Source organism: Populus nigra, chromosome 6 (genome assembly GCF_951802175.1).
Source record: "Populus nigra chromosome 6, ddPopNigr1.1, whole genome shotgun sequence".
In the NCBI taxonomy this organism is placed as follows: Eukaryota; Viridiplantae; Streptophyta; class Magnoliopsida; order Malpighiales; family Salicaceae; genus Populus; species Populus nigra.
In genome coordinates, this window is record NC_084857.1 from 7,828,788 (window position 1) to 7,856,664 (window position 27,877).

The 27,877-nt window shown below is 35.6% G+C and overlaps 4 protein-coding genes across 6 annotated transcripts; 3 read left to right on the forward strand and 1 right to left on the reverse strand.

Moving 5' to 3' along the window:
* The first annotated feature begins 275 nt into the window (after positions 1 to 275).
* Positions 276 to 4,951, forward strand: LOC133697670 (uncharacterized). 3 transcript variants are annotated; one of them, XR_009842907.1, is made up of 4 exons: positions 276 to 813; positions 1,829 to 3,591; positions 4,161 to 4,307; positions 4,423 to 4,951. XR_009842907.1 is itself a non-coding variant. In XM_062120389.1 (4 exons), the coding sequence occupies exons 1-4, from the start codon at positions 724 to 726 to the stop codon at positions 4,438 to 4,440; spliced, it is 369 nt and encodes a 122-aa protein (XP_061976373.1). In that variant the 5' UTR covers positions 332 to 723; the 3' UTR covers positions 4,441 to 4,847. The 3 variants fall into 3 exon arrangements, 1 of the variants encoding a protein (XP_061976373.1); XM_062120389.1 differs by having other exon boundaries at positions 332 to 813; positions 3,478 to 3,591; positions 4,423 to 4,847; XR_009842908.1 differs by lacking the exon at positions 276 to 813 and having other exon boundaries at positions 820 to 1,966; positions 3,478 to 3,591; positions 4,423 to 4,847.
* A 5,814-nt stretch (positions 4,952 to 10,765) lies between these two features.
* On the forward strand, positions 10,766 to 16,676 carry LOC133696822 (proline-rich receptor-like protein kinase PERK9). The gene is made up of 8 exons (XM_062119101.1): positions 10,766 to 12,737; positions 13,151 to 13,561; positions 13,648 to 13,734; positions 14,213 to 14,283; positions 14,370 to 14,446; positions 14,683 to 14,830; positions 15,951 to 16,112; positions 16,221 to 16,676. Exons 1-8 carry the CDS (start codon positions 11,588 to 11,590, stop codon positions 16,389 to 16,391), a joined length of 2,277 nt encoding a protein of 758 aa, XP_061975085.1. The 5' UTR covers positions 10,766 to 11,587; the 3' UTR covers positions 16,392 to 16,676.
* A 2,474-nt stretch (positions 16,677 to 19,150) lies between these two features.
* On the forward strand, positions 19,151 to 20,271 carry LOC133696823 (probable calcium-binding protein CML16). Its single transcript, XM_062119102.1, has one exon. The coding sequence runs from the start codon at positions 19,406 to 19,408 to the stop codon at positions 19,889 to 19,891; it is 486 nt and encodes a 161-aa protein (XP_061975086.1). The 5' UTR covers positions 19,151 to 19,405; the 3' UTR covers positions 19,892 to 20,271.
* A 1,047-nt stretch (positions 20,272 to 21,318) lies between these two features.
* LOC133697203 (putative phospholipid-transporting ATPase 9) lies at positions 21,319 to 27,445 on the reverse strand. The gene is made up of 10 exons (XM_062119616.1): positions 26,515 to 27,445; positions 24,439 to 25,886; positions 24,066 to 24,342; positions 23,890 to 23,978; positions 23,677 to 23,785; positions 23,289 to 23,498; positions 23,048 to 23,173; positions 22,839 to 22,937; positions 22,491 to 22,682; positions 21,319 to 22,378 (listed from the first exon to the last, which is right to left on the reverse strand). The coding sequence occupies exons 1-10, from the start codon at positions 26,908 to 26,910 to the stop codon at positions 21,740 to 21,742; spliced, it is 3,585 nt and encodes a 1,194-aa protein (XP_061975600.1). The 5' UTR covers positions 26,911 to 27,445; the 3' UTR covers positions 21,319 to 21,739.
* Positions 27,446 to 27,877: the final 432 nt, after the last annotated feature.

Here is a 27,877-nt window from a genome sequence, read left to right on the forward strand (position 1 = left end):
TTTTTTCATTTTTTAAAAATTATTTTTGACATCAGCACATCAAAACGATCCAAAAAATATAAACCGCACTCAATTTTAGCAAAATTTTTTTTTTTTAAATTTGATCAAACATAAATTCAACCGCATAGCCAAACAAACTTGCTTTAATGGTTAGCCGGGCTTATCTAGTTAATCCAAGATTTCCAACCATATCGCAGTACCTGTCCATCAACTATAACTTAAGTATGTCGAAGGAACCTTCTGTGCCCTATCTTCTTCTTTTTTCTTTCAAAATATGAGTGCATATAATAGCTGGGAAACTTGGATGTGCTTTGAATTTTGCTAGTACAGTTTTTATTCATGAATGTGCTCTGAATTAGAAAAATGTGTAGATAAAAATGTAATTTGAACTTGAAATTTCTAAATTTAAACTTGTGTTTCTATTCTTAGTAATAGGATAAATCACTAAAAATAAAAAACACAGTTTCATATGTTTGCTCTTGTATTTTGTGCCGTGGAGAATTCTACCCCACAATAAATATAAAAACAGAAGCTTAGACAAACGCACTCTTATTTCAAATCCAATACACGGACTCACTGTACTCCTCCACTGAGTTCACCTCACCTACTCGCTCCTCCCTTGCTTTCTTTAAAAGGAGGCAGCCCATTTTCTTATACGAAGCTCCGAACCCAAGAATCGTTTTAGTTCGCTGTGAAAAGCTTAATTCGGAAGCGTTAGGATCCATGAGATCCGTTGAGGAGTCCGAATCTATGACGGGCAACTCATCAGCTTCATCGGCTATTGATTTCCCCACATTGTGCCATCGATTGAAGGTATGAATGAGAGTGGGAAAAGGATTGCTTTTCTTTTCTTAGAATATAGATTGGGAAATGGAAAAGCTTTCACCTTTTTCTTGTTAACTATGAAATGGGGTTTCTTTTTCCAGTTTAGAGCAGATAATTTGTGTCTGTGATTGATTAAGAAATTATGATTTTAGGTTAGAAATCAATGCAAGAACAAGATCATCCAATTCTTGTTCTATTCACTTTTTTATTCCCTAAAAGTTAGCAGCGATTTGGCTTTCCAAATTGTAAGGACTATAAGCTTAAGCAAATTTGTTGATATTGTTGGAGTAAAGGAGAGTAATTATTGAGTTGCCTTCTAGTTGATTAGTTTGTCAGGACTGGATTGGATTGTGTATGTAGGTCAGTGCAAAGACTGGATATTATTGTGTTTGTTACATTAATTAGGACTTCAAAAACTGGCATTCAAGGGCATCCCATTTTACCATAAATCCATGTGCATGTGCTGTACTAAGTGTTCTCACCGATGAGTTTATGCAAATTATGCTCTAGCTTGGTCTGCAGAGATTACCAGACTACTGTTGTTGTGCTTTAAGAATTATAGTGAAACCTTGCATGATGGAAATCGAGTGGCCCCTGTACCTGTAATTGAAATCTCTATCATAAATTCTCAGCCTTGACAATGCAATGTGTTTTAGAATTAGTGTCTCCGCTACATATATTCAAGTGGCTTATTATGGTACAAAAGCCCCTTGAAGTTCTGCTTGTTTCACCTGTAAGCAACTCTGAAAGAGGTTGGAGCCAGTATTCCTTTCCTTTGTTTTTCAAATACCATGGGTGCGTACATGCTTGTGTATTTATGCCTTGTATACATATGCTTCTTAATGTTTTTTTTGTTGCATTTCTCTTTGCTTTGATCATGAGCAAAATATTTGGTTCTCATTTGATTTTTTTTTCTTTTTGCCTTTTTACTCTATGTGAGCCTGATCTGATGTAGGTAAAGGTCTAGATTACATTTTAGAAATGTCTAATCTCTCTCTCTCAGATCACAAAACTGAAGGGATGGATCAACCATGGGATAAAGGGTCCTGAATCAATTGCTGACCATATGTACAGTATGTCATTGATGGCTCTGATTGCTGATGATCGTTTTAGTTCGCTGTGAAAAGCTGAACTGAGAAAGGTTAAACAGTTTATATCATGAGAAGACTTGTGTTTTTCTTTCTTTGTGTGGTTTTTCAAGAAAGTCAATGTGTGTATTTACACTCTTGCATCATGTAATTCAAATTTGTAGACTGAAGGGCAGAATAGACCAATTTATAAATGATTTAACTACATAAATGTTATGATTAATTGGAAACAAATGGTTTGATGCCATGCTAAGATACAAGGGAAGATTATTGGGCTTTGATCAAACAGGAAAGTCTTGGGTTATCAATCAGAAGAGAGAAGCCAGAGATTCAATTTGCTATTAGACTAGATCATTTTTTTTGTCTTTTGAGGAGAATAGAGGCAGGATGGTGTTGGATATCTGATTAACTCTACTTGTTGATACCTTATCTAGCACCCATATAATTTACAGGTCCTTAAAAAAGTCACCTAATGTATTCCTGTAGTTTTCATTCTTAAAACAAGCCATTGTTGCAAATTTACCACTTAAATTAGCTTTGAGCGACACTTGGTTGCCTTATATTTTGGACAGAGTAGACTGGTAGAAAAAGATGGTATTATGTTGGATTCTTTTAATTGATCAATATGGTTGATAAATGATATGTTATTTCCATTGATACAGGTTCATTTATGCTCTAATGGAAATTTACATGATTCTTTGAGAATGTATAGGGGATGGATTTAGTGGTGGTATGGGCCTATGTGGGGGCGTGGGGTTATGGTATTTTGCGTAAGCAAAATCATGTCTTGAATCCATAATGTTTTTTTTTTTTTTTGAAAATAGCTCCTTGCTGCATAAATGGCTCGATGTTTTACTTGTACTGCTTCAGCCTTGGCATGTCATCAATAGATCACCACCTCAGGAAAAGAAATGGACTAAATTATTGGAGAATAGATCTCTCACTTAAAACTGAATTTTGGCTAAAAATTAGGAGAGCAGATATCAATGTGTTTCAAGAGCACATTTGACACTGTTAATTTGTCAATATTTGACTCTTGTCAGGCCATAAAAGTAAAACATACAAGTTGATGCTCCAAAGCTATAATAGTCCACAGAGCATACCCAAGCTTACACCTAATGAGTAAGAGAACAATGTGTGTCTGCAAATATTTGTTTTGCAGTCCGAAATCAGAATCGTGTATTGTTGATAATTGTAGAATGGGAGAAGAGCCCTACAACAACAACAGCATTGATTGGCGATTCTATTCCATGTTTGTAATAGTTCTCTTTTATATATGTAATTGAGCTTATTGTGTTTTACTTTTTGCAAAATATGCACATATATTTTGATGGAGTTTTGAATTTTGAGTTGGGATTTGGACTTTGATAGCTATTGTTGGAGATATAACACCATCAAATGGTGTGCCTAAACAAGAAAAGAGTAGGCTGGAGCAAGCGGCTTTAAATGAAATGTGTTGAGTTCTTGGTGGACTGAGGGTTGCTCAAATACTGAATCTTGCTATCTTGACTTTTAGCAGTTTCAGCTTTGAGTTTTCTGGAACTAAATATTTTCATTTTTTCAGCTGAAGAGATCAAAGAGTTATGGGCGGAGTATGAAAACAATGCTTCCTTGGAGGCCAACCTTGTCGAAGACTTTGACAAAGTTTGAATTTTTGAATGATGCTATAAAGAAACAGGTCTATGGTTCCAAATGCTTCTTCAATTGATTTTCTTGTTATTGCAATGTGCGGTGAAAGTCATTGAAACACAGGACAGTATTCAAATCAAATGTGTTTGCCATGTGTGTCATATATCCTCATCTACTTTTGAATTATTGATGACCAGTCTTTTGGATAAGCTGCAGGAAGCTGTTTCTGATGGCCGTTATGTGTTAAGGATTAATGGAATTATTAAAAAGAAAATAAAAGCGTTAAAGTAGTTTGGTTACTGCCCAGGGACTTCTTCCATCCACTGACATTGTGATCCTCCTCAATTTGTGTTTAATATGTTCACCGATTGCTGTTGAAATGTTTGGTGACTCCCTTTCTCTCGCTAGATGTTCACTCGGAAAACTTCCCAATGTTAATGCTATAAAAAGCTTCTACTGGAATCAACTTCATTGTGTTAAACCAATGAAGTTTTATGCTCTCCTGAAGCAAATCCATAAACCACATTTTCTTATAGCACTTGATTTGCATTTATATTTTTATATCCCTTCCCATTCAATTCTTTGTTAGCAATCTAAAGTTCCAAGTCTCATGTTCAGGTTGAGATGATTTTGCGAGCATTGGAATATGAAATGGGTGGGTTATCTGACGAATTTAAATGTTCCGCTTCCAAGGAATTCTCATTCGATGTCATGTTTTCACAGAACATGGGAAGGTGTTGGATGAGTGTTTCTTTTCAACAGCAGGTAGAATCTACTACTTGTTCATCTCAAAATGCATACGATCGGAGCTTTCTGATTATATAATTTTACCGTGTCAAAATTTTTGTTCATGATATTCATACATCCCTTTTATCTGTAGGAAAATTTCAAACTGTGATAGGAAAGAGCTGGGCAGCTGAGATTTCTTCAAGAAGAAACTCTATTCTGGCCAGGAAGCAAAACTGATCTCCTCGACCATCCACTCTTTTTTTATCCTTCCCTTTCAGGTTGAGACATTCCCTTGGCTACTGCCGTCTGTCTAACTGATACGCTCTCTTTGCAGCACCTGGTTTGGTCGTTGAGTATGGAAGGATGACTGATTAGATTGATTCCAGAGGTAGCCGAAGAGGTTCATTCCCGAGACGTCACAGGGTTTGTCATAGGCAACTAACGACCAAAGAGTTCTAATTCCAGAATTTAGTGTAACGACTGTTGTATCGAGTCATGCTTAAATTTCAAAGGAAAGTGTAATAATATTTTTGTTTTCTTGTGAAAAGTTCAGTAAGGGGTTGCAATTTTCATTGATGTCATCTGGCCAACTAAAGCAGCAATGAAACTCTTCAGATGTTAGCTTGTGATGTATGCATGACTGTTTCCTTGACGAAACATCAATAAGGCTGTTATGATCATGTGTGTTTGGGCTGAAATTATTTAGTTTTTATGTTTTTGAATGGTTTTGATATAAAAATTTTAAAATCATCTAAATGTTGTAGTAATTTCTGTTTTTAAAGTATTTTTAAATTGGTTTTTACTTGAAAAAATGTTAAATTAATGTGTTTAAGGTTTTTTTTATGGTTGTAATAAGTTAGTGTTAAAAATAAAAAATATATATATAAAAAGATATCAAAAAATACTTTTCAAAATCATTTTACATATCATTACCAAACACAAACTAAAAACATCCAATTATTTGTATCTTGTTATCAGATACGTACTTGAATATTCGCTCGTGCCTATGCATTCTGCTTTGTGCTCGTGGCTCGTGCCTATGTTTATGTCTGCATAGATTTATTGACTCGTTAAAAGCTCAGTTGAGTTCTGAGTAGTCAAAGGAAATCGTTCGAAACAGGGTCCGCATCTTGTTTTTAAGCTATACGATGGCTTGCACGTGCAGCAGTGCGAGGCCTAGTTGCTGTGGGCGAGACGTGGTACTAAAAGTCAAATGTCTTGTAGACTAGGAGCATTAGGCTAGTAGTTGACTTGATCCTGTCATGGGTCGATCTCTAGCTGCATGTGGTTCTTCGAGGCTACATGATTATGAACCTCTCATATTGTTTATATATATATATATATTGTACAGTTAGCATGAAAAATGCAAATAAATAGAGAAATTATATTAAAGCAATTTTTTTTGGTAAAATAACATTTTTAAATATTATGGTTGGAAATGGTTGGAAATTGTGATATTTTATTAAATATTATAATAGTGAAACGCAATATCTTTTAAATAATTTTATTAGAAACCATAATAAAATTATAATTGATACCACGATTCACGGTTATTATATCTATTTAAATTCAGGATTAATTGGTTTGTAAGGAAACTGCTGAAATCAAGGTCTCGAAGCAAGATTTTTTAAATTTAAATATTCAATGGTCGAAATAAAGATTCCATGCTATTTTAAAGGAAAATGATCTTTTGAAATTCTTATAAAAATTTAAGCGTGATTCCAGTAGTTTGATAAAAAAAATTATGATTCTTTTGAACCATTATCATGATTTGATGCGACCAGACCTCCTATTGAGCATAGATATATTCTATTGTTTTATAAATGCATATGTTAAGTTATTCACATAATTTGTTTGAAGCAAATCCCTGTCAAATTATGGCAAGATCATATTTGATTGCTCAGAATCACTTGTGAAAAAATATTACATGTACAATAACTTTTTAATATTTTAATTTGAGTCTATCTTATAATCTATAAGTTGGATAAAAGTATATATTTTTACTCATAAAACATATTTAAAAGAAAAAATTTATTGATTCATGGTTTTTGTGTGAAACAGTTAATCAGTTATATAATTATATCTAATCGGCCTACTAGTTGGTATTTGTTAACGTTTAAAAAATATGACATATTTAAATATTGTTATTCTAAAGCAAGACAACTACTTTGTTAAATTTAAAAACATGTTATTTTATATATAAAAAAATTTAATGTATTCCATCAAAACTTTTAATTTAGTGTGATAAATTTTTAAAAAAATCGTTCTTGGTTTTTTTTAGCAATTCTATCGTGGAGGCCCTAAACCGAGGGTGGTTTTTTTGTTTTGTTTTTTGGCAGACAGAATAGACTTCGATCTCCCTTACTGGTTGCTACAATTTCAGCGTCGCTAAATAACTGATACTATATTTACTAATGCTGTTTAGAAAAGAAAAAAACATACATTTTTAGCAGTGATGAAATTTCATTAAACATAAAACAACAGTGCAGAGACATTTTTTAATGATGCAGTAAAATAATATCACCAAACGCAAATCCAACCCGTGTATCACTGGCTATTGCCACTGCCCACCAACCCCTGCCTGATTTTTTTTATTTATTTTTAAGGTACATGTCAGAGTCATTCTTTTCTTCGAACCATCCACGGTTCCAAACATACAAGCGAACAGTGTAAACACATTCAATTGGAATCAATGGAAGTCTTTGTTAATAGTTCCTCGGGCCCATGTAGCAGCCCTTCAAATAATCCTTAATTGACCTATTCCAGGTGAAATCAAGATTTGAATCTTGCCCGACCACCACCCGAGGCGAGAAATTTCATGGTTATTTATGGAAAATGCAATTGAAGGGAGGAAATAAATGGGCAATTAGCATTCATATTTCTACATCTTGATTTTGAGCACATTACATGATGTGCCTGTTTTTGACCATACCCAGTTAGCAATTCATGTTTCAGACTACGCCAGCTACCGTTCCCTTTCTTTCCCCACTTTCAACCTAAGTTTCTTGTATTCTTAAGTAGGTCATGTAAAATCAGAATGATGCATATTTAAAAAATTATTTTTCAGATTTTTAATATGAATATTTTATAAAAGTTTGGATAATAAGAAAAACACCCCGACTATGTAAACTATTTACATAGAAGAAATAAATTTGCATTTGAAATATATTTCTTGAAAATTTAATTTTTTTAAAATACTTTTAAATTAAAAAAATTAAAAAAGAACAAACATTACCTTCTGAACTTCTATAAAGTTAGAGGAAACCAACCACTGTACCGATAGATTGCGGCACATCACCGTCGTCAAGAAAATCAACCTTGCCACGTAACCCAATGGCTCCCGACATTTGAAAACTTACGAGGCTCTCTCTTTTCTCTGTACCGAGAAGCATTAAAGCTAAATATAGAATGCACAATTAATTAATAGTAATTAAAATAGACTCGAGGCTAGCAATTATCACTGCTTCTATACAATTGGACTTGAGAATTAACATCGAGGCGAATATTAAAGCTCTTCATCCTTGCACCTTCTGTTTTCCAATTGCCCCCACCCCCTTATTTTTTTTTCCACACTCTTTTTTAATAATATTTTTAATTATTTTTATACGCATCAAGTTAACTAAATTAAATTAAGATAATTTTTTTAATATTTAATTTTAAATCTAAAATAGATGTAGAGTTTTTTTTCAGTCAACTTAATTTTTTTTATAAAAAAAATTATATCCTCGAACCTTTTTTGTTGGCTAGTCATGTTATCTTTAGACTAGTTAAGTTCATCGAGTAATAACAAGATAAAACTCAGATGATTTACTTTTAAATATAAACTAGGTAATTTGTTTGACTAAGAGGTTTTTTATACTAATTTTATGTTTATATTTTTTTACTGGTCCATTAGGATGTATTTAAACTAGCTAAGTAGATTAAGTCATGTTAAAATAAATATCAATATAATTTAATTTTAAATTTGATATAGATAAAAAATCATATAAAAAAATTAAAATTAAGACACTAGCCAGTTTTAGTAAAAATATCAAATGGTGATATTTTTTTAATCACGTTTAAAAGAAATTATCCGACCCTCGGATAGTAGCGCTTTCATGTAAACTATTTGACTACTAATATTAACGGTTCACTCGCACCGATTCAATAGGCTTTTATTAACTAGGAGTTTGCTGGGTTTAGAAGTCCCAAATTGCTGTAGAAGTGCATGCATGAATCATGGACGCGTGTGTTCAAATTTACGGCTTGCTTGCCTATCTTCCTCCACCGACACTTTTTTTTAATTTGATTAATTAAAGGCAATAAACTATTTATGTCAAAAATCAAAACATAAATTAAGATTCAGTTAAACAAGCCAGGCTTGCCAGGCGAAAAAAGATTGCAGTGATAAAGTCTGGAGGCAATTGATTAAAGGAAAAACATGTATGGCGTGCCAAGGGCAGAAAAGGAAAAGGGAGAAAAGCTAAATAGATTCTAAGGAAATGGCTAGTGGATTTTATTTTATTATAAGACGTGATTTGAGATTGTGTTTCAGATGATATTTTATGAAATTTTATTTTATTTTATTAAACTTTTTTTTGTGTTTTTTATTATTTTAAAAAATAAAATAAAAATATTATTCAATTCATTTCAGAGTGGAAAAAAAAAATTGTTATTACAAGGAGACTAAGTCATATTTATCAGAACATAATTGCTTAATTCAACATAAATTTATGGTAAAAAAGGATCATAACATGGACTTTTTCTAGAATAAAATCAAAATCTATAATTCTTTCATAGGGTCAAAACCTGGAAACAATTGGACAAAATTTCTCTTTGAAGTTTCACGGGATGGCCTCAATGATTGGACAAAATTGGCCCACCACCACTTGTTAATATTTTGTCCACTTTGATCTGCCATTTTCAACCTCTGCGTCAGCCACAGTTTTCTCACCGGACAAATCTCCTGTTCACCGCTCTTTATTCCCCCATCCAAGTTCCACTCACTATCTTGTACGATAGCTCAATCTAAATTGACAACAGAGAGCTTGTTGTCACGTATTACAAGTTATTTTCGCACACGACACGGCCATTGCATCTGCGTGGTGCGAGATTCACATGGATGAAGCAAAGTAAATAAAGCATAGAAGATTGAATGGGGTGACAAGACACCAGTTTACCCTATGAAGAAATGCAGATGGATGGAAAGAATATTTGCAGATTCCACTGCATCAGAGGTGATATTTTACTCTGAGCATTCCTTTGTTCTCATCGGAAACACATTTCTAAAACGGAAAACAATGGCATCTCTTACATATACAAGATCAATGTTGATGGTTTGTTATTTGGAGAATATATATACATATATATATTATTTTAAATTAATATTTTAATGTTTTTTATTATTTTAATATGTTAATGTTAAAAATAATTTTTTAAAAAATAAAAATATTAAAATTTAACCTTCATAGTTGTCCAAAACACCAGTTAAAAAGCTATGAGAACTATGTTGAATTAAAATGAGCTTTGTAATAATTAATTTCAGTCAAACCAGGGCACTATAAAAAAAGAATCCAAATGAACATGCAGATTACAGACCATTATGGGTTAGTTTACAGTATCAAACAAGGCCTGAAGACAAAAAAAAATCATTATCTGTGGGGAAGGTGGGTATCTAGTCACATTTTGTTTATTTTTTTTAATTTATCAAATCTATGTCATTTTAACATCGATAAACAAATAACTTTATGATATACAAAGATCCACCAATAGAAAGTTCCTAGTTTCTAGAGAGTAACAATTAATTACGAGAGAATACCTTTTATTTCATCCTGAGCAAAAAATAAAATAAAAATAAAGATTCATTGTTTTTTAAACTACCTTTCACTTTGAAATATATTAAAATAATATTATTTTTTTTAAAAAAATTATTTTTAAAATTAACGCATTAAAATAATTTAAAAACAAAAAAAAATATTAATTTTAAAAAAATAAATTTATTTTAAAAATATTTTTAAAACACAAAAATAAACAAACCATTAATTTTCATTCAACGTGTAATTATCTAATATTCAATTAATTTAAAGAAAACGAAACAAAATTTCTAAATGTACAAACCCGGTACAGAGAATCTAGTTAATACTTGGGAGAAAAGATCCAAATGAGAGAATCAGTTTGATAAAGCTATGGTTTTTAGTTGCTAATGTGATTTTTAAAAAGTTAAAAATTAAATATTCTAAAAATAATACATAAAAAAATTATGATATTATCTTTCAAAGTATTATAAAACACTTGAAAATTACAATCATTATCGAACTAGTATTGCCAAACAGTAATTGAAAGTAAAAAAAAGAGAGAGAGAGAGAGCCTAAAGACATGAATGCTGATCCTTGAAGGTTCATAATGAAAAAAAGAGTCATAGGTTGATAAAATATATCATGGACTTGACGTTACCATGAAGCAAGTCCCAGGCTTTAATAGACCTTGACCTTTAATTTAATAATAACACTATTATGACGGAGACGATGATGATTTGAAAAATGAAAAATCTGTGAATGTTTACTTTTCATGCTAAAAAAAACTGCCTCATTATTCTTCAGCTTTGACGGTCTCTATCGACACTGCTTTGGATTTGAGACCCCACAATCCGTGTTCCTGATTTGAACTTCATATGTAGGTAAGACAGAGAGAGAGAGAGTTTCATATGTAGGTGAGAGAGAGAGAGAGAGAGAGAGTTTTAAAGAACCAGCCGATATTGGCCGCAATGCAAATGACCTGAAGTAAAAGAAAGGTACGGTTTCTTGAGTTTTTAGCATCTGGGTTCTTGTTTGTAGAGTAATTAATGGTGTAAGTGTCGCTGCATTTGCCCGCTGAATGTAGAGGATCTTATTGGCGTTGCTGGAATCAGTTTACTGATCGAAGTCTGGGTCTTTTAAATTCTACTCTAAATTTAGCAATTTGGGTGTTGCTTAAAAGGTTGTGAAGTGGCTTTGGTCTTGTTTGTGATTCTTGATCTGATCTTTAGCGGGTAAAGAGATTGGAAATCTGGGTTTAGCTAAAAAGCCCGAAAGTGATTAGGGTCTGGCTCCAAAGAGGTTACTGTGATTTCAAGTATGAATGTTTGGTGACTTTTCAGAGCATGGTTGGTGAAGTTTTGGTGATTTGAATCTCTCTTGGTTTTAAAGTTTGTTCATTTTGGAGTTATTTCTTGAAATTGATGGGTGTGTTTTGATCCAAACCTTGCCTTTCGTACTGGAACTGGGAGAACTTGGTGAAAAGCCAATGAAAGTTTAATTTCTGTGATGTGATTTGAAGTCGCTTGATTTGGAACTGTAGTGATGGCAACTGTATCTCCATCCCCAAATTCACCCCCCTCTGCTACTACACCACCTTTAAACAGTACACCACCACCATCCACTACTAGTTCACCACCACAAGCCTCCTCTCCTCCTCCCACTTCCCCACCTTCACAGCCCAATGCCAATCCACCAGACCCAAGAACCCCTCCTGCTCCATCACCACCACCCCAAACCCCTCCTCCTACTGTTTCTAATCCTCCTCCTGCCACACCATCAACCCCTCCACCACAACCACCACCTCCTATGACATCACCTTCTCCGCCTTTATCCAGTAGAGATCCTCCATCAAACTCCAATTCTCCTCCACCACTATCAGCAACTCCGCCTGTGAGCTCACCTCCACCACCACCACCACCATCTAATCCACCATCAACTGCACCTCCACCACCACTGTTGAATCCACCTACAAGTTCCTCTCCACCATCACCATCAACAACACCACCTCAAAATTCTCCACCACCTCAAAGTTCATCTCCACCACCGCCTCAAATCTCATCTCCACCACCACCATCATCACCGCCACCTCAGAGTTCACCTCCACCACCATCTCTGCCACCTCAGAGTTCACCTCCACCGCCATCAACACCGCCACCTCAGAGTTCACCTCCATCACAACCCTCATCTGGGCCACCTCAAAATTCACCACCACCACCACCACCTCCTCCGACCCCCCCACCAGCATCCTTGCCAGCTCCTCGAAGATCACCTCCACCACCAGCATCAACTCCACCTGAGAATTCACCACCTCCACCAATTTCAATAGCCCCTCGTCCCAGTAATGTGCCCCCACCTCCTAGGCGTACTCCTCCAACTTCTCCTCAAGCAACACCTGTCCCATCAGATCCCAATCCACCAGCATTGTCACCGCCAAAAATAAGATTGGCTCCGCCTCCACCCGCACTTGTTTCCCCGCCATCACCCACGAACAATACCGCCCCTAATTCACCTGGAACAGGTAATGGGGGCATCGGTACTGGAGGTATGGTGGCTATTGGTGCAGCAATAGGAATTATAATGCTCAGCCTTGTTGGACTGGCTCTCTGGTGCATGAGGAGGCGGCGAAAAGAGATTTCTGGGCTCAATGGTGTTTATGTTATGCCATCTTCTTTGGGCTCTTCTCCAAGATCAGGTGTTTATTTTAAACAGCATTTCACCATTGCTTCTTTAGCTTGTTGTGACTTTTCTCAATAGTACCACTCCTAGTCACTAGGTAACGCTATTAGGAATTCTGCCAAGAGGGTCCCAAAACTTCGGTAGGTGTTTATTCTCATAATTTGATTCAACTTTTGCCAATTGAACTGCATCTGACATGCAATCAAATGTTCGAGAGCATATTTTCTTTAACAAATAAAAATGGCAAAACTAAATCATATGGTCATTTGGATCTTATACAAATACAGATAATTGGTTAATCTATTCTGATTTCTCCTACTAAGAAGGTAATCTATTCTTAGCAAACTTGCATTTAATGAGATTGCTGCTAAGCACTTTGAATGGGATTGTTGACAAGAACTCTGAAGTTTTTCAAATTTGCCCCCTCAGGTTCAACTTTCACAAAGACTCATTCTACGGCTCCCCTAATTGCAAGTGGTTCTAGCAGTGATTGTGTTTCTTTGCCAACTGAATCAAGCGGATTAGGTAATTCAAGGCCTTTGTTTGCGTTTGAAGAGCTAGTCAAGGCAACAAATGGGTTTTCATCCCAGAACCTTTTGGGAGAAGGTGGATTTGGTTCTGTATACAAAGGTTACCTTCCAGATGGGAGAGACGTGGCAGTGAAACAGCTAAAAATTGGTGGAGGGCAAGGCGAGCGAGAATTTAAAGCTGAAGTTGAGATTATTAGTCGCGTACACCACCGCCATTTGGTTTCTCTTGTGGGCTACTGCATATTTGAGACCCGAAGATTGCTCGTATATGATTATGTCCCTAACAATACCCTTTATTTCCATCTCCATGGTAAAGCTACAACTTATAGACGAGATTTGGCATGTCAGTTCATAAAAATGATCATCAGTCATGCTTGTTGGTCTTTCTTTCTGCAGGGGTGGGTGGGCTGGCTCTGGATTGGGCAACACGTGTTAAGATTGCTGCTGGAGCAGCTCGGGGAATAGCTTATCTCCATGAAGACTGTAAGTATTTCAAATCTGGATTTTATTAGCTAGATAATGTTCACATTCACTTCCAAAATTAGCTCAAGACATTATTCACCTGTTTTTTGTTCTTTTTCAACACTTGGCAGCTGCTTTCCTTTTCCCTTTTCTTGTTATTGAAAGGTTAAGCCATCCATCCGTACCCACTCTTCATTTTCAAAAGTTATGATCCAACTTTCAGTAATAAAAAACTAGGATCTAATAACCGAATGCAATTTCACAATATTCTCATCCTTAAAGCACATACAGAATTCTACCTCAATCAAGATTAGTATGAAAATATCAATTTTGGTACTACTGATGATCTAGAGTTAAGAACATGTAAATAAGAACTCCAGCCATATAATGTTCATTGATAGGTGCACTATTTCCTTAACGCTAAAATAATGAATGGGATTCCTTACTAGACTTCATATGGTGTAGGTATTATTCATTTGATTTACTATTATTTGTTCAGGTCATCCTCGGATTATTCACAGGGATATTAAGTCATCAAATATTCTCTTAGATAACAACTATGAAGCTAAGGCATGCACAATTTTCCCTTTTAACATTTGTTTATGATTAGTTTCAATTAGATTGTGGTTTAACTGTTTCTAGATTTTAATTTGCAGGTTTCAGACTTTGGGCTTGCCAAATTAGCTCTTGATTCAAACACTCATGTAACAACTCGTGTTATGGGAACCTTTGGGTAAGAGATCATCTATTATTTGCTTAAATACCTGCCACTACAGGGCCACTGAGGGGCACCCCTATTCTCTCTCTGCCCTTTTTGGTGTGAGCAGGGAGGGTTTCAGCCCTTTTGGGCAGTTGGGAGTTGATGGGAATACTATTTTCAAAGTACAGCTGTATTTGGTTTTCTTTTCCTGTGCAATGAACATATATCAGCCATGTCTATGTGCATCTAATGTTTAATTGATCACTCAGATACATGGCCCCTGAATATGCATCAAGCGGCAAATTAACAGAGAAATCTGATGTGTTCTCATATGGAGTTGTGCTTTTGGAGCTAATCACTGGACGGAAGCCTGTGGATGCATCCCAGCCCATGGGAGAGGAGAGTCTTGTTGAATGGGTAAGTTGTTTATGCACCCTGGCTAGCATTCTGCTTCTGGACGAAAGACTCATTCATTTTTCACGAATTGTTGATTGTTAACTGGAGCATGCATTAAGATACATCCAGATCCAATAACCAAGTTGCAAGTAATAAGGATTTGAATGACAGTTTATTGATGGATCAATTACTCTGTGGACCTTATTCTTAGCATCCCTCATCTGCTGAGCAGATCTATTCTAAAGATTTGCCTTTTATTTCAGCATGCATAAATGATAAATTCAATTAGATCATTTATCCTGAAGTTTCTGGTTATATCGATACAGCTTAGTTTGAGTCGTGTAATTTTTTATGCTTTCTGTTATATGTTTTTCTTCTCACTGCTTAGTTTTGATATGAGAAGATGTTTCTAAAGTTGCTACATTTGTTAGAAAATTAGTTACAAGGGTAATAGAAACATGGTTACCTTCTGCTCGAAACACTACTAGCTTCTCACATTTGAATTGTGGATAGAATCGGTAAAAGGCTACAAGACCTGTTCTGAACTTCTTATATATTCCCATGGTGGTTTGATTCAGGAACAGGTGTGCTTATTTTAGAAATAGGTTGTTTGGAAGATTTGCTTATTGAGTGGATGTTATTCCTTGGTGGATGCAGGGTGGGGGATCGGGGTTCTGTTGAGTTTTCTGGAGCTCCATTGATTCCGTGGCCTGTGGCCTCTAATCATATATAGATTTTATACTGAAGAAAATAACTCAGTACATGGAAAATTAAAAGCCTTCCCAGATCTAGGACTAATCTTACTGAACCTTGATTTAAATTCAGTGCATAATTATGATATTCCTCGGTGCAAGAATAAAAAAAAAAAAGTGTGTAACCAATGAAACAAATGTACAGAGGTGAAACAATGTTATGTCTTGAAAGATTTTGTCTTGATGTTGTTTCCTCTTCTCTGTACCTTGTGGTGGAGAATACATAATCCTGCTTTTTGTAGTTTTCTTTTGTTCTCTTTCCAGTAATTTTTTTTTGGAATGTATAGAAAGAAAACTAAAAAATGCACATGTTGAAAGAAATAGAAGTGTTCAACTGATATTTGATTTTCCACAATTTCATGCTGAAACTTTTCTTACCTTTCTTCCAGGCTCGACCTTTGCTAAATCATGCACTAGAAAATGAGGAACTTGAAAGTTTGGCAGATCCAAGGCTTGAAAAGAACTACATTGAAAGTGAAATGTTCCGGATGATTGAGGCTGCTGCGGCCTGTGTGCGGCATTTAGCTTCTAAGAGGCCACGGATGGGACAGGTAATTGCAATTTGATCACTGAACTAGCAGAAAATTCTTGCTTCTCCATTAAAAGTTGAGATTTGGAGATGTTAGGTGTATTTCTCTAAGCCTGCCTATGCTTCTCAGGTTGTTAGAGCTTTTGATACTTTAGCGATAGCAGATCTAACCAACGGAATGAGAGTGGGAGAAAGTGAGCTATTCAACTCTGCACAACAATCTGAAGAAATTAGACTGTTTCGAAGGATGGCATTTGGTAGTCAAAATTACAGTATAGATTGTTATAGCCTGGATAATTAAAGAGCACATGGTAAATAGTGTTAGAGATAAATTCATCTATGAACAGTAGGATTCATGAATTTTGAGATGGAACATATACAAGCTCACGATGTACAGGATGGTCTCTGAAATGAATTGTCTCCTGTAGGGATTGGATTTCAAGCCCTTGATACTGGTAGCTAGGTTATTTTAATTTTCCCACGTCACAGGTGCTGTAATTCTTTCTTCTTGTAATTAGTGCCTGCAAATTTTTGTTCTGAACAGTATTTTTTGTGTTAATAAAATCTCGATTCAATTTTTTCTTCATTCATCTTGAAGCAAGTAAGAGTCGTGTCACTCTCAGTTGACTCTTGCCATTTTCTCTTGTATTCCTGGTTGCATGCCAAGCAGTTTACTTTCTCGTGATAACAAAGTAATGAAGAATGAATGGTGTGGATATCTCCAGTTATACATCTGTAGCAAATGATGATTGCACCGGTACAGGGTGGTGCCGATGTGACTAGTTATAGTGTGTGTCACAAGCATTGATCGGGGATCAAATGAAGTGTTAAATAAAGAAAGCCACAGTGAAAGACTCGAAATCTGGGCTGATTGATCTCAGCTCGTGACAATGGCTTCTATCCCATGTTTTGAAGCGTCAAGAGGAGCTAGAGTTTTGGAAGAATGAAAACACACCATTATTATTGCCAATTTATGAACATATCCATAATCAAAATTCCATATGGTGCTCTCACCATTAGCATATTTTGCTTTTAACATGCCAATCAATCCCAGAGGGAGTCAAGAGAGTAGGCATCTGTACAATGATGACACCTATCTTACGTTTACTGGGTTTAAATAAAACAATGAAAAGAATTTAGATAGATCCAACGATATAATTTCACTCCCCTCCTGTGTATACTGGTCTGGGAGGACGAATATGGTGATTTTCTAAGAATGTTCAACGCTGCATTCATTGTTTAATGTGTAATGCGATAAATCAACGATTAGCATTGTGGATTGTGGGGGAGGATGAGAATCTTTTCAGATGGGTTTGATTAATTATTGGTTTTATTAGCAAACTCAATTTTGATTTCACACCCTGAATGGTTTTCACTAGTCAACCACTGAATTCTCTCCTCAATTTGAACATTCAACAGGAGCGATAACTTTCAAACCTTCATGCTCCCAAGGCCAATCCATTCAAAAACTAACCTTCCCGTGTCATCCAAGTTACTATTTATTTTTAAATGTTTTTGAGTTTTTTTAATTTCAAATTAATTTTTTTAATAATTTTAGATTGTTTTGATATGCTAATATTAAAAATAAATTTTAAAAAATTACAAAAATATTATTTTAATATATTTTTAAATAAAAATAATTTCTAACAAATTCCCAAACAGTATTTATTCTTTCTTTTTGCCTCCTCTGTAAATATTATTTATTGACTAAATTAAATTACATTATTATTAATTAAATTAAAAATAATTAACTAAAAGATAACGAAGGGTTGCACTGCAGCTACGAATAGGCTAGCTATGGTGCTAAAAAAGCCATGTTTGCTAAAAAAACAACATCCTTATACAAAAATTAAATTAAAATTAAATTAAAGTAATTTCTTACAAACGTGAATTCATTCTGGTCCTCAGTGCTCAAGGTTTATATAGAATGGTCCCCAAAATTTATTAGTGTTAACATGAGGCCCGTGTATGTAGAATGAGGGGAGAATCCATGAGAGAGAAGGGAGGAGAGAATCATAATTTTTGACTTCTTAGAGTTGATTAAAAATATATTTTGAGGTTTAAAAATAGTTTTTTAAATATTGATGGGATGGTTTAAAGGTAAAAATAGTATAGAAATTGGGTTTTGACTTTTGAGGGTCAAAACTAGCGGCTACCGATTTTTCGACGAAACAGTCATCAAAAGTTCCACTTGTTGCAGATGATGACACGCTGTTCACCTCTGTTCTTGATTTTTTTAACGCCAAGGCCATGCACATCCAGCCGACGAAGCACGCGAGCCCTGCTGTCACACCCTGACCCCACTTTCCTTTTTTTTTTTAATTTGTTTTTTTCCCATTATTTACTATTTTATTAAAATTTATTTATTTCAATAATTAATAGTTGTTTTGTGATTTTTTCTATAGACCCACTAATTAAAATTAAGCCCTTTAATATTTTCTATGATTAAGTGTATTTTTTATGGATCAAAATCAAACGTATTAATATGATATATTTAAACGTAAACATAAAATAAGCATATGTGTTAAATACTATAAGATACATATTAAATTAAAAACGTTCACAATTAATGATGATTCATTCTAATTTTATTCACATAAATGTATTAAATTAATTAAAATATTTTACTATCGATACTAAACCTTCAAAAGATCATTCAATTTCTATTTTAGTTGAAGAGTATTTTTATTATTTTACTATACATTTTAATTGTTTATTATTTTTTATATTTGATCAGATAAAAATTTTCTATAAGTTTAAATGATAATAACAAAAAAAAATCATTTTGAAATATTCTTTCATGCCATATTCTTTTTATTTTGCTATATCATAGTTTTTTTATTGTGCAATCTAAATTAAAAAAAATATTTATTTATTCTCGATTAATTTTATAATAATGAATAGAGTATGAAAAGAGAACTCAACGCCCTTCAAAGCCGGTGTCAAGGGTTTTTAGATGACTGTTCCAGATACTTTCTTGTAATAATTCTTTCTAAGATAACTATGTCCTGAGAAAGATCAAAATAGAGCACAAAAATAGCAAACATGGAGTTTTGAAAAAAGTAAGGCAACGCCCACATGCCCCAACGTTCACAGAGAATATTTCAGAAACTTGACTGCGTAATTCCTTTGCTCGTTTTTACCCCCCACATAACACGGCAATGATATAACGCGGTTTTGGTTGAGAACCATTCCAGTTGAAAAGAACAGCACTCAATTAGCCCCACATCCTTAACCAGCCAAAATACAGATACAAAAAAAAAAGAAGAAAAAAAACCATTCCTTTCCTTTCACCTCCTCCATTTCCATCCAGCCATGATGGCAACCCTTCAGACCGATCAGCTCAAGCAGCTCAAGGACATCTTCATTCGCTTCGACATGGATTCCGATGGCAGCCTCACGCAGCTGGAGCTCGCTGCGCTTCTACGTTCTCTTGGCCTCAAACCTACAGGTGATCAACTTCATGTTCTGTTATCAAACATGGATGCTAATGGAAATGGTTATGTTGAGTTTGATGAGCTGGTCAGTGCTATATTGCCTGATATGAATGAAGAAGTATTGATCAACCAGGAGCAGTTGTTGGAGGTTTTTCGATCATTTGACAGGGATGGCAATGGATTCATTACTGCTGCTGAGCTTGCAGGATCAATGGCTAAAATGGGACACCCTTTGACGTATCGTGAGCTATCAGATATGATGAGAGAGGCTGACACCAATGGAGATGGTGTTTTGAGTTTTAATGAGTTTGCAAACGTCATGGCAAAATCTGCTGCTGATTTTCTTGGCATCAAAGTTCCATAGAGCCTGATCGATGATGGGTATGGTCTTGTTAATACATGGACATGGACGTGGCGGGGATCTGCAATATCCATTAATGTGTCATTAGCATTTTGTTCTCTGATGGGGATCTGCAATATCATTGATGGTTTGGCATGATCCGATGACCTTTTCCTTTCACTTATTTTTTTCTTTCATCTTTCTCGTAATTTCTTGTGTGTGTAGATGTAATTCTTTTAAGATCTGGTCATGGGATACCTGTAAACAAGATGGAAGGAGGAGAGACCTGAATCCCACTTGAAACATCGTTAACACAACTTGTAGATTGCATAATGTTATATTTATTGTAGTGGTTGGAATTGTCGACATAAATAAATAACATGAAAACGACATTTTATCTACCAGTCCAAGATTTTCATTACTAATTTTTCTGCTACATGACATTACTGGTGGCATCACCAATCTATGGAAGTTAGGAAACCGGCTGCCATATCATTCAAGGTCAACGATCTGCATTTGAGAAAGCAATTTGGCCTCTGAATGCATGAAAAATGGATGCAATGATTCAATGGAAAAAGGGCAGTTGTTAATCTGTGTAATTGGATTGCTAAGAATAAGATCATGGTTATGGCAATGTAAGATGTTTTTGCATGAATTTCAGTTTCTTGCAATTACTGATGATGGCCAGTTGCATTTATGTGAAGAACTCATTGTATGAGTAACTCTATTTTCGCTATCATAATTGAGGCGATATCATCTACAGATCCATCCAGATACAGCCATTTCTATACATCAGCTAATGGATTAACCACTCACTTAATCCTGGCTCAGTACATTTTTGCAGTAACAAAACAAATGTGTGCTGAAAATTATGGTCGTACGTAAATCAATATTCTGTTCTGTGATCCTTACAAAGAATTCTGCACAATTGGATTAATCTGGCTTGGCAAGAGCAAACTCAGATACGGATGCTAACTGTGGGTGAGAGATGGAATGGGAACTTACAGTAAAGGGCAACACAATTATAGATCAAATTGACTCATTTAAAATTCAACCTGAAACCACTGAGATTAGGGCTAAAACTTTTGTGCAACTAACTCATTTAGAAATCAAACCAGGGCAATAAGGAAGTTCACTTATCAGTTCCCTCTCTGGTGTTTCCCAGGTAAAGAACAAACAATTATATTGACATTTATTCTGCCAAGGAAACAACGTTATGGCCAAGAGTACCAAAAAGGAAAAGAGAGAGAACATTATAGCCGAGAATTTCAAGTTCCAATGAATGAATGTTCAGCTAGGAATGAGAGGGCGTTTGGCCGCCTGCTGTTTTAACATTTGACTGCAGTTACAAGCTAGATATCCGTTGTGTGCTTCAGGAGATTCAACAAATTCATCAAGCATAGGGAAATAAAGACAAGAAAACGAAAATTCCTCCACTCCATAATCAATAGTAAACAAAGAATCCAAGTTTATTAAGAAGTAATAAAAAATAATAAACTCAATAGAACTACAAGTTACAATAAGAAAAAGAAGAATTTATTCTTGTAAACAACAAATACAATCCAAATCTACGACCAATTCAATGGTGTCCTAAATACATTGTAATAATAATACAAGTTGGTATAAAAATTACATTTCTTTTACAACAAACAAAATTTAAATTCCTTTTGGCACAAGTCTCCTGTTCCACTTATGGTACAGCTGAACGATGCTTCCATAAAAAATCACCAAAAACTCTTAACTTGCAGGGCCATACCTTCTGGTAAAGTAGAAGCCTCATTAAGTCGTATACAGCTGGGACAGAGTTCAGCTTCTGAGCAGATAACCACAACCCAGAAATGTTGACAGATGCCCTCCAGGAACAATCAGCTATTATTGTGGCTGATTCTTATTCTTACGCCTTAACTTATTAGCTCGTGCTGCCAACCGTGCTGAAAAACCTACTGATGTTGGTGGCTGCAATAACTTCTGTCGCATCATATCACAATACTCAGGATCATCTTCATGTTTCCCACTCTCTAACCTTTGTATCATCTGGTGGTACATGGGAAAGAACCTTGTTTCAATTGCTGAATATGCATAGAAGGGCAACAGTGCTGCGATAATCACAAATATGATTGTAAACCAGTAAGAAGCAGCCGGGGCAAGGGCTTCTGTAAAGAGTTTGTAGCCAATTGCAGACATTGACGGAGACAGGGACCCAAATGCCACGAAGAAAATGTACAACATACAAAGACAATATATAATTAGGCCACGCTGTATTTTGGTGAAGTAACAAACAGTCAATGCCATCTGCAAGTTCACAGCCCACACGATGCAAGTATACATGGTTCCTCCTAAAACATCCATCCCAACAGTTTTTCCATCACGGTTGAAGGCTTGGTGCTGCAGTGCAGTTGAGCAGAAGAAGAAAACGACTAGTGCAGTATAGAACCCGTTACCCAGCCAATGAAGTACTCGGCGCCAACCAAAGAGGAGATTTTTCACGCCTTCTTGGTATAGTAGAGGATACTGAAATATGAATTAAGTCAAAAAATGATCAAAATTTGGCCAAGATGTTTACTTTGCTTTACTAACCATCTAATGACCATAATTGAGTCTGCTAAGTGAGTGAGTGAGATACCTTGAGACAGCTTGCAGCAGATACATCTTGTTCAAAGATACCCAAAGCGGCAACTGGAAGAGCCGTGAAGAAGACATTATAAAATGACAAAAACCAATCACCGTATACAGACTGTGCAGAAAATGATGTATAAGCCTCGTATAGCCAAATGGAGAAACCGAAGGCAATGTTCTTGTAGAAGAAATAGCATATCTGCATATGAACAAAAATATATATATATCAGTATAATCATGAAAAGGTGAAAACTCATGATGACATTTCACATTCATCAATAATCATTGACGTTAATTTAATGCCCATACTGAAATATTAAGCCATGTCCAAATCCAAACATATGAATGACCTTACCATAGATGAGAGCCTCCTGTAACACCAATGCCCATGTACAAGTAGTAAACGCTCCAAATACCGAAACTGAGCAATTGCAACATCACTTGCCATGGCAGCCTGAGTTGAAAACAAGCATAAAATAGGGTTAACAGGTGGTGAGAATTACAATCAAGTAGAGAAATATTTTCAACAATTAATTGAGATGTAAGCTGTTCTGTGGAAAAGACCTGCATTCCTTCAACGCCACTGATTCCGACTCCAATATCTGCTTCTTGAAGCATACCCACGTCATTGGCACCATCACCAATTGCTAATGTTGTCTTCCTGGTTCCAGATTTGACTAGTCTTGTAACCTGTATTTTACCATTTAAAACAATTATTCTTTCAAGAGAAGTGTACAGAAGAATGTCTTTACTATCTAACAACACATGCACCTACAGTAGTGAAAAACTAAGAATAATAACCCACCAGTGCTTTCTGTTTTGGTGATGAACGGCAACAAATGACAGATGCACAACTCATAGCAAGATCTAGAAACAAATGCTTCATGTCATCCTCTAATGCGTAAGCGAGTGATTTTCCATCAATTATCAATGCAAATGTCTCAGCAGTTCCACTTGGTCCAGTAAGCAGGGCCGTTCCATCAGTTATTTGACGAAGAACACTTTCCCTTGATGCCTGGAAAATGAATATATATACCATCAATATCACATATAGATTCATAACAATTAAGGTGCATCTTTGACTTCAACACCCTTTCTCCCAACCGAGATGACACCAGGAGAAAAGGAAAATAAATCACAGGTAAATAACCTGAAGTGGACTGAAATCTTTGATGAATTAAAGCAGTCTTTACCTTAGTAATGGCATCCTTGTTTCCTGTTTTTTCCAATGACAGGATCTCTGGATTCTCCAAATTGATTATGATCTGCTTCATTCCTTGTCTAAGCAAACAACAGGAGAAGCTGCATATTCAAAATTTTAAGTCAGATGCCTCCACGTATAATATGAAATGTCCACTCATCTTAAAAGTGTCAGTACAAACACTCTTTTTCAAAAAACAACATACCCAATGTTTATGGCAGTCTCCATTTTGTCTCCAGTCAAAACCCACATCTTAATTCCAGCTTGAGCAAGTTTGTCTATGCAGGCAGGAACCTAAAGGGAACACAGTATAAGAACAAAAAATTCAAGATCTCTAACAAGGCCGGTTTATTTTAGAACATTTTAGGTTTTCTTACTCACCCCTTCTTGGAGTTTATCCTCAACAGCAGTTGCGCCAAGAAGAACTAGATTCCTCTCGATCTTCTCTGCCATGTCATCAATCAATGTTTCCCGATCTGCACTAACTGAATTCTTAGCCTCGGTGAATTTCTGGTTAAAAATTTTGTATTCTTCTTCAGCAAGTTCACGATAGGCAAGTATTAGGGTCCTCAGGCCAGAATCAGCATAGTCATTCACATGATTCTTGGTCTCCTCTTCAAACCCCCTTCCACTCTTAGCAAGCCTTTCAAACATGACACTGCATATGATACAGGTTAAATTTAATTAATAAGCAATAGGTTAAAAGACAAGGAATTTTCCAATTTCAATGGTTTCAAGGTAGTTGATCACAAACCTGTCAGCACCTTTACAAAGTAATAGCAGTTTCCCCTCCTCATTTCTTACTATCACAGACATCCGCTTTCTTGCACTGTTAAACTCCAAAACATTCAGAACTGTATACACCCTTTCAACTTTCTTCCCAGTCTTTGGATTGTACTCACGCACTGCAACGCTTGTTTGAGTCCTTTTGTAGAATTCAAAACCAATTTCTCTAGCAGCAATCACAAATGCTGCTTCATCTGGTGATTCAGCTTCGTATGAAATCTTCCCCGTTTCTTCATCCACATCAGGTATGGCAGTGTGACAGATTGCCAACAAGAGGAAAAATTTTTCAATGATGTTAGCTTGGGGTTCATGGACCCAGTTCCCATCCATAATCCTTTCATCTTTAAAATTAAAACCTTTAATGTGCGGTTTTGTAGTGGAAGAATCCTTGCTCTGGTCCCAACCATTCACACTTTCACCTTCTCTCACACCCATTCCCCGCTCAGCCTCTGTAACCCCATGGCCATAAGCAGTCCCCGCGACAGAACACTTGATGAACTCCATGGAATTGCAGGTCAATGTCCCAGTCTTGTCAGAAAGTATCGTGTCCACTTGCCCAAGTTCCTCATTCAAATTTGAGGTGCGAGAATGTGCTGGCCTGTCAGATGGCTCATAGTACAAATTGATATCGTTGTTGATGAAACTGCTCTGAAAAACTTTGACGACTTCAATTGACACGTACAGGGAGATTGGGATGAAGTAATTGTACAACATGAGAGCAGTCAGAAAGTGACAAATTGATGCTATGACCACTCTTTTAGGGTCAAAGTAAACAGTAGACTCATCTGGTTTGAGATACCACCTTTTCATCCTCTGTCCATCCAAGTCATTGTCAGTTGCAACTCCAAAAACAAGAGATCCAATAAATGCCATCATAAATAGAACAAAGAATAAGAAGTAAACAATTTTATCCATCTGCTTCTCAAATTTGCTTCTCTTTGAAGGGGGAGCTGTAGAATTTTGCATAACCTTTGTGTCATGTCCAGTGAAGATAACTGCCCCATATATATACTCTGTATTTCTGAGTTTGGAGTCTCTGAGGAGAAGCCGTTGAGGAGAGAGGGGATACAGGTTCTGTTCAAAGTCCAGAGTGCCAACGAAGGAGTACAAATTTGTATTTGGATCTTCACATTTGATAAGAGCCTTGAAATCCCTATAGTAAGAGTCCTCGTGCATGAATGCTGTTGCCTCCAATGCCTGTTTGAGTTTCAAATTTGTTTCTCCATCTAGATTCATGGTCTCAACATAGCAGATTCCATCTTCAAAAGTTGATGAAAGCAAGAGGAGGTCTGCTGGAAAGTATTCATCCTTCTTCACCTTCACTATGTCTCCCACCCTCAGATTCTTCCATCCAGTAGATTTGAAAGTTCCATCACCCTGGTGCACTCTAGTTTTTCTATTGTTCATCTCGATATCCTGAGAATCCATTCCGAAAGAAAAGAGTACAAATCAGATATGAGAAATTTCAATAGAGGATAGATGATCAAGCATACTTATCATTTGCCACTCAGACATCTCTGATAGCATGCACGAGAACATGGAAGCATTTTAGAAGTTGCAGGTAAAACATATACAATATCAACAGGACTGCAATTTGTATAGTCCTGTTTCTTGGGAACAGGAGTTTCGATGCTAACTAGTGTAGCACAAATTACCCAAGGAGAGAGCAGAAGGCTCATCCTGTATCTGATGTTTCACTATTTCTTATAAGTTACTCAAAGTCTAGGATAAGATGCATGAATCAGTAAAAATGAGTTAAAGTTCTGGTCTTTCATTTTGTTTATCGGTGTCATCTAAAGCCTTGTTAAACTTCTATGCAAAATATTTCCCAGATATGTCCAAGCAAATAACATGAAAAAAATCAAACAAAAGTAAAAAAATAATCCCAAAATTTCATCATCAAATCATATGAATACCATTCAATCAATAGAGAGTAATTTGAAACTTCACTTTAAGAGAAGTCAAGAAGATATTACAAACACATCAAACCATAATCAATAAACATATCCAATCTGAGCAAACAAATAAAAAATTAAAACCATACCTGCTGAGCTCTCTTCCAATCTTCAATACCTTCTTTAACCATGGTAGCTCCAACAACAACAATAAGGGGGAAAATAGCACTGACAGCTGTGTAAGGTGCAAGAGGGGTGAAAGCCAAGATACCCACAACCAAGAAATAGAAGTTAGCCACTCTTCTGAACTGCTCAAACAATGATTTGGGCAAGAAAGTAGCAACATTGTACTTTGTAGTACTAACATAGTTGCCACTATATCTTCTAATCTTGGCCTCAAAACAGTCTGGTTCATTGCAGTGAACTACCCTGGAAAACCCAGGTGCCCCCATCTGGGACTGATCACCCTTTAAAGATGTCTTTCCACATGCAAACGAGTACAGTTTGCTCAGACTCAACCTCTTCCTTTTACCACCACCAGCCATGTCTCTCTTTCTCTAACAAACACCAGAACCTTTTGGCTTTATACTTAAGAATGCTAAAAATGCAGCTCCTTTGAATGAAAACAGGAATACCCAGAAGCAGAATTCACAGTAATATCCAACCCCAGATGTGATTCAACCCTAAAAGCTAAGAATTCAAGAACCCAAAAACACAAGCATCAAAATTGAACAAGAAAAGAAGGGAAAAGCAAAGAACTTCGAGGAAAATTGACAGGGGATTAGAGAAAAGCAGAGAGTACAAGGGAAGCTATGATCATGTGAATTATTATATGTAATCTCTACCTTTGAACAAGAACACAAAGGCAAGAGAGTACAAGGGTGGTTTACTCTGAAGGACACAAAGGTATAACAGGATTGTGTCCTCAAACAAACCATTCTCCTTATAAATAGATAGTGAAGAAAAATGTCAACGTGTATGATGGCAGTCTTACATTGAATTGGTATTTTTGATTAAATTAAGATATTCCTTCATTGGATTTTTTCTTTTATTTTTTCTTGGAGAAGGAAAGCAGCAGGAAAACGAAGAAGAGAGATGGCGCATCTTGTACGCTTTGAACGTAGACTTTGGTTCAGTTAGATCCCTCCTTTTTTTTTTTACCTTTGGATTTTTCTCTTCTCATTTAACTCTCTGTCAACTTTTTTTCTTGGAAAAAAAGAAAATAGTTAATTGTTTGGCCATTCTGTTTTTTTTTTATTATATAGATAAATGAAAATTAATCCGGAAATATCCTTGTTTAACCTCAAAAAAGAAAAGCAAGTCTTCTTGTTATGAAATATTATATTAATTGTGAAAACACGCTCCTTCTAGATGTACGAATTTGTCAAAATGCTTTCCATGGAAATTTAGCACCGTATATGCGAGGACTGATGGCTTCGAGACTTTGACGACTCTGTGGCATTGTTTTTTCATTATTATTATTATTATTATTATTATTATTATTATTATTTA

Bases quoted from the DNA above. Each gene is read 5' to 3' on its own strand.
- LOC133697670 (XM_062120389.1), top strand. From the start codon at position 724: ATGAGATCCGTTGAGGAGTCCGAATCTATGACGGGCAACTCATCAGCT. The intron at 814-3,477 runs GTATGAATGAGA...TCATTTTTTCAG, and splicing joins CATTGTGCCATCGATTGAAG to CTGAAGAGATCAAAGAGTTA. The intron at 3,592-4,160 runs GTCTATGGTTCC...TCTCATGTTCAG, and splicing joins ATGATGCTATAAAGAAACAG to GTTGAGATGATTTTGCGAGC.
- LOC133696822 (XM_062119101.1), top strand. From the start codon at position 11,588: ATGGCAACTGTATCTCCATCCCCAAATTCACCCCCCTCTGCTACTACA. The intron at 12,738-13,150 runs GTGTTTATTTTA...TTGCCCCCTCAG, and splicing joins GGGCTCTTCTCCAAGATCAG to GTTCAACTTTCACAAAGACT. The intron at 13,562-13,647 runs GTAAAGCTACAA...TTCTTTCTGCAG, and splicing joins CCTTTATTTCCATCTCCATG to GGGTGGGTGGGCTGGCTCTG.
- LOC133696823 (XM_062119102.1), top strand. From the start codon at position 19,406: ATGATGGCAACCCTTCAGACCGATCAGCTCAAGCAGCTCAAGGACATC.
- LOC133697203 (XM_062119616.1), bottom strand. From the start codon at position 26,910: ATGGCTGGTGGTGGTAAAAGGAAGAGGTTGAGTCTGAGCAAACTGTAC. The intron at 23,174-23,288 runs GTGGGTTATTAT...GGTAAAATACAG, and splicing joins CACCAAAACAGAAAGCACTG to GTTACAAGACTAGTCAAATC. The intron at 22,938-23,047 runs GTCTTTTCCACA...TTTTCAACTCAG, and splicing joins GTGGCGTTGAAGGAATGCAG to GCTGCCATGGCAAGTGATGT.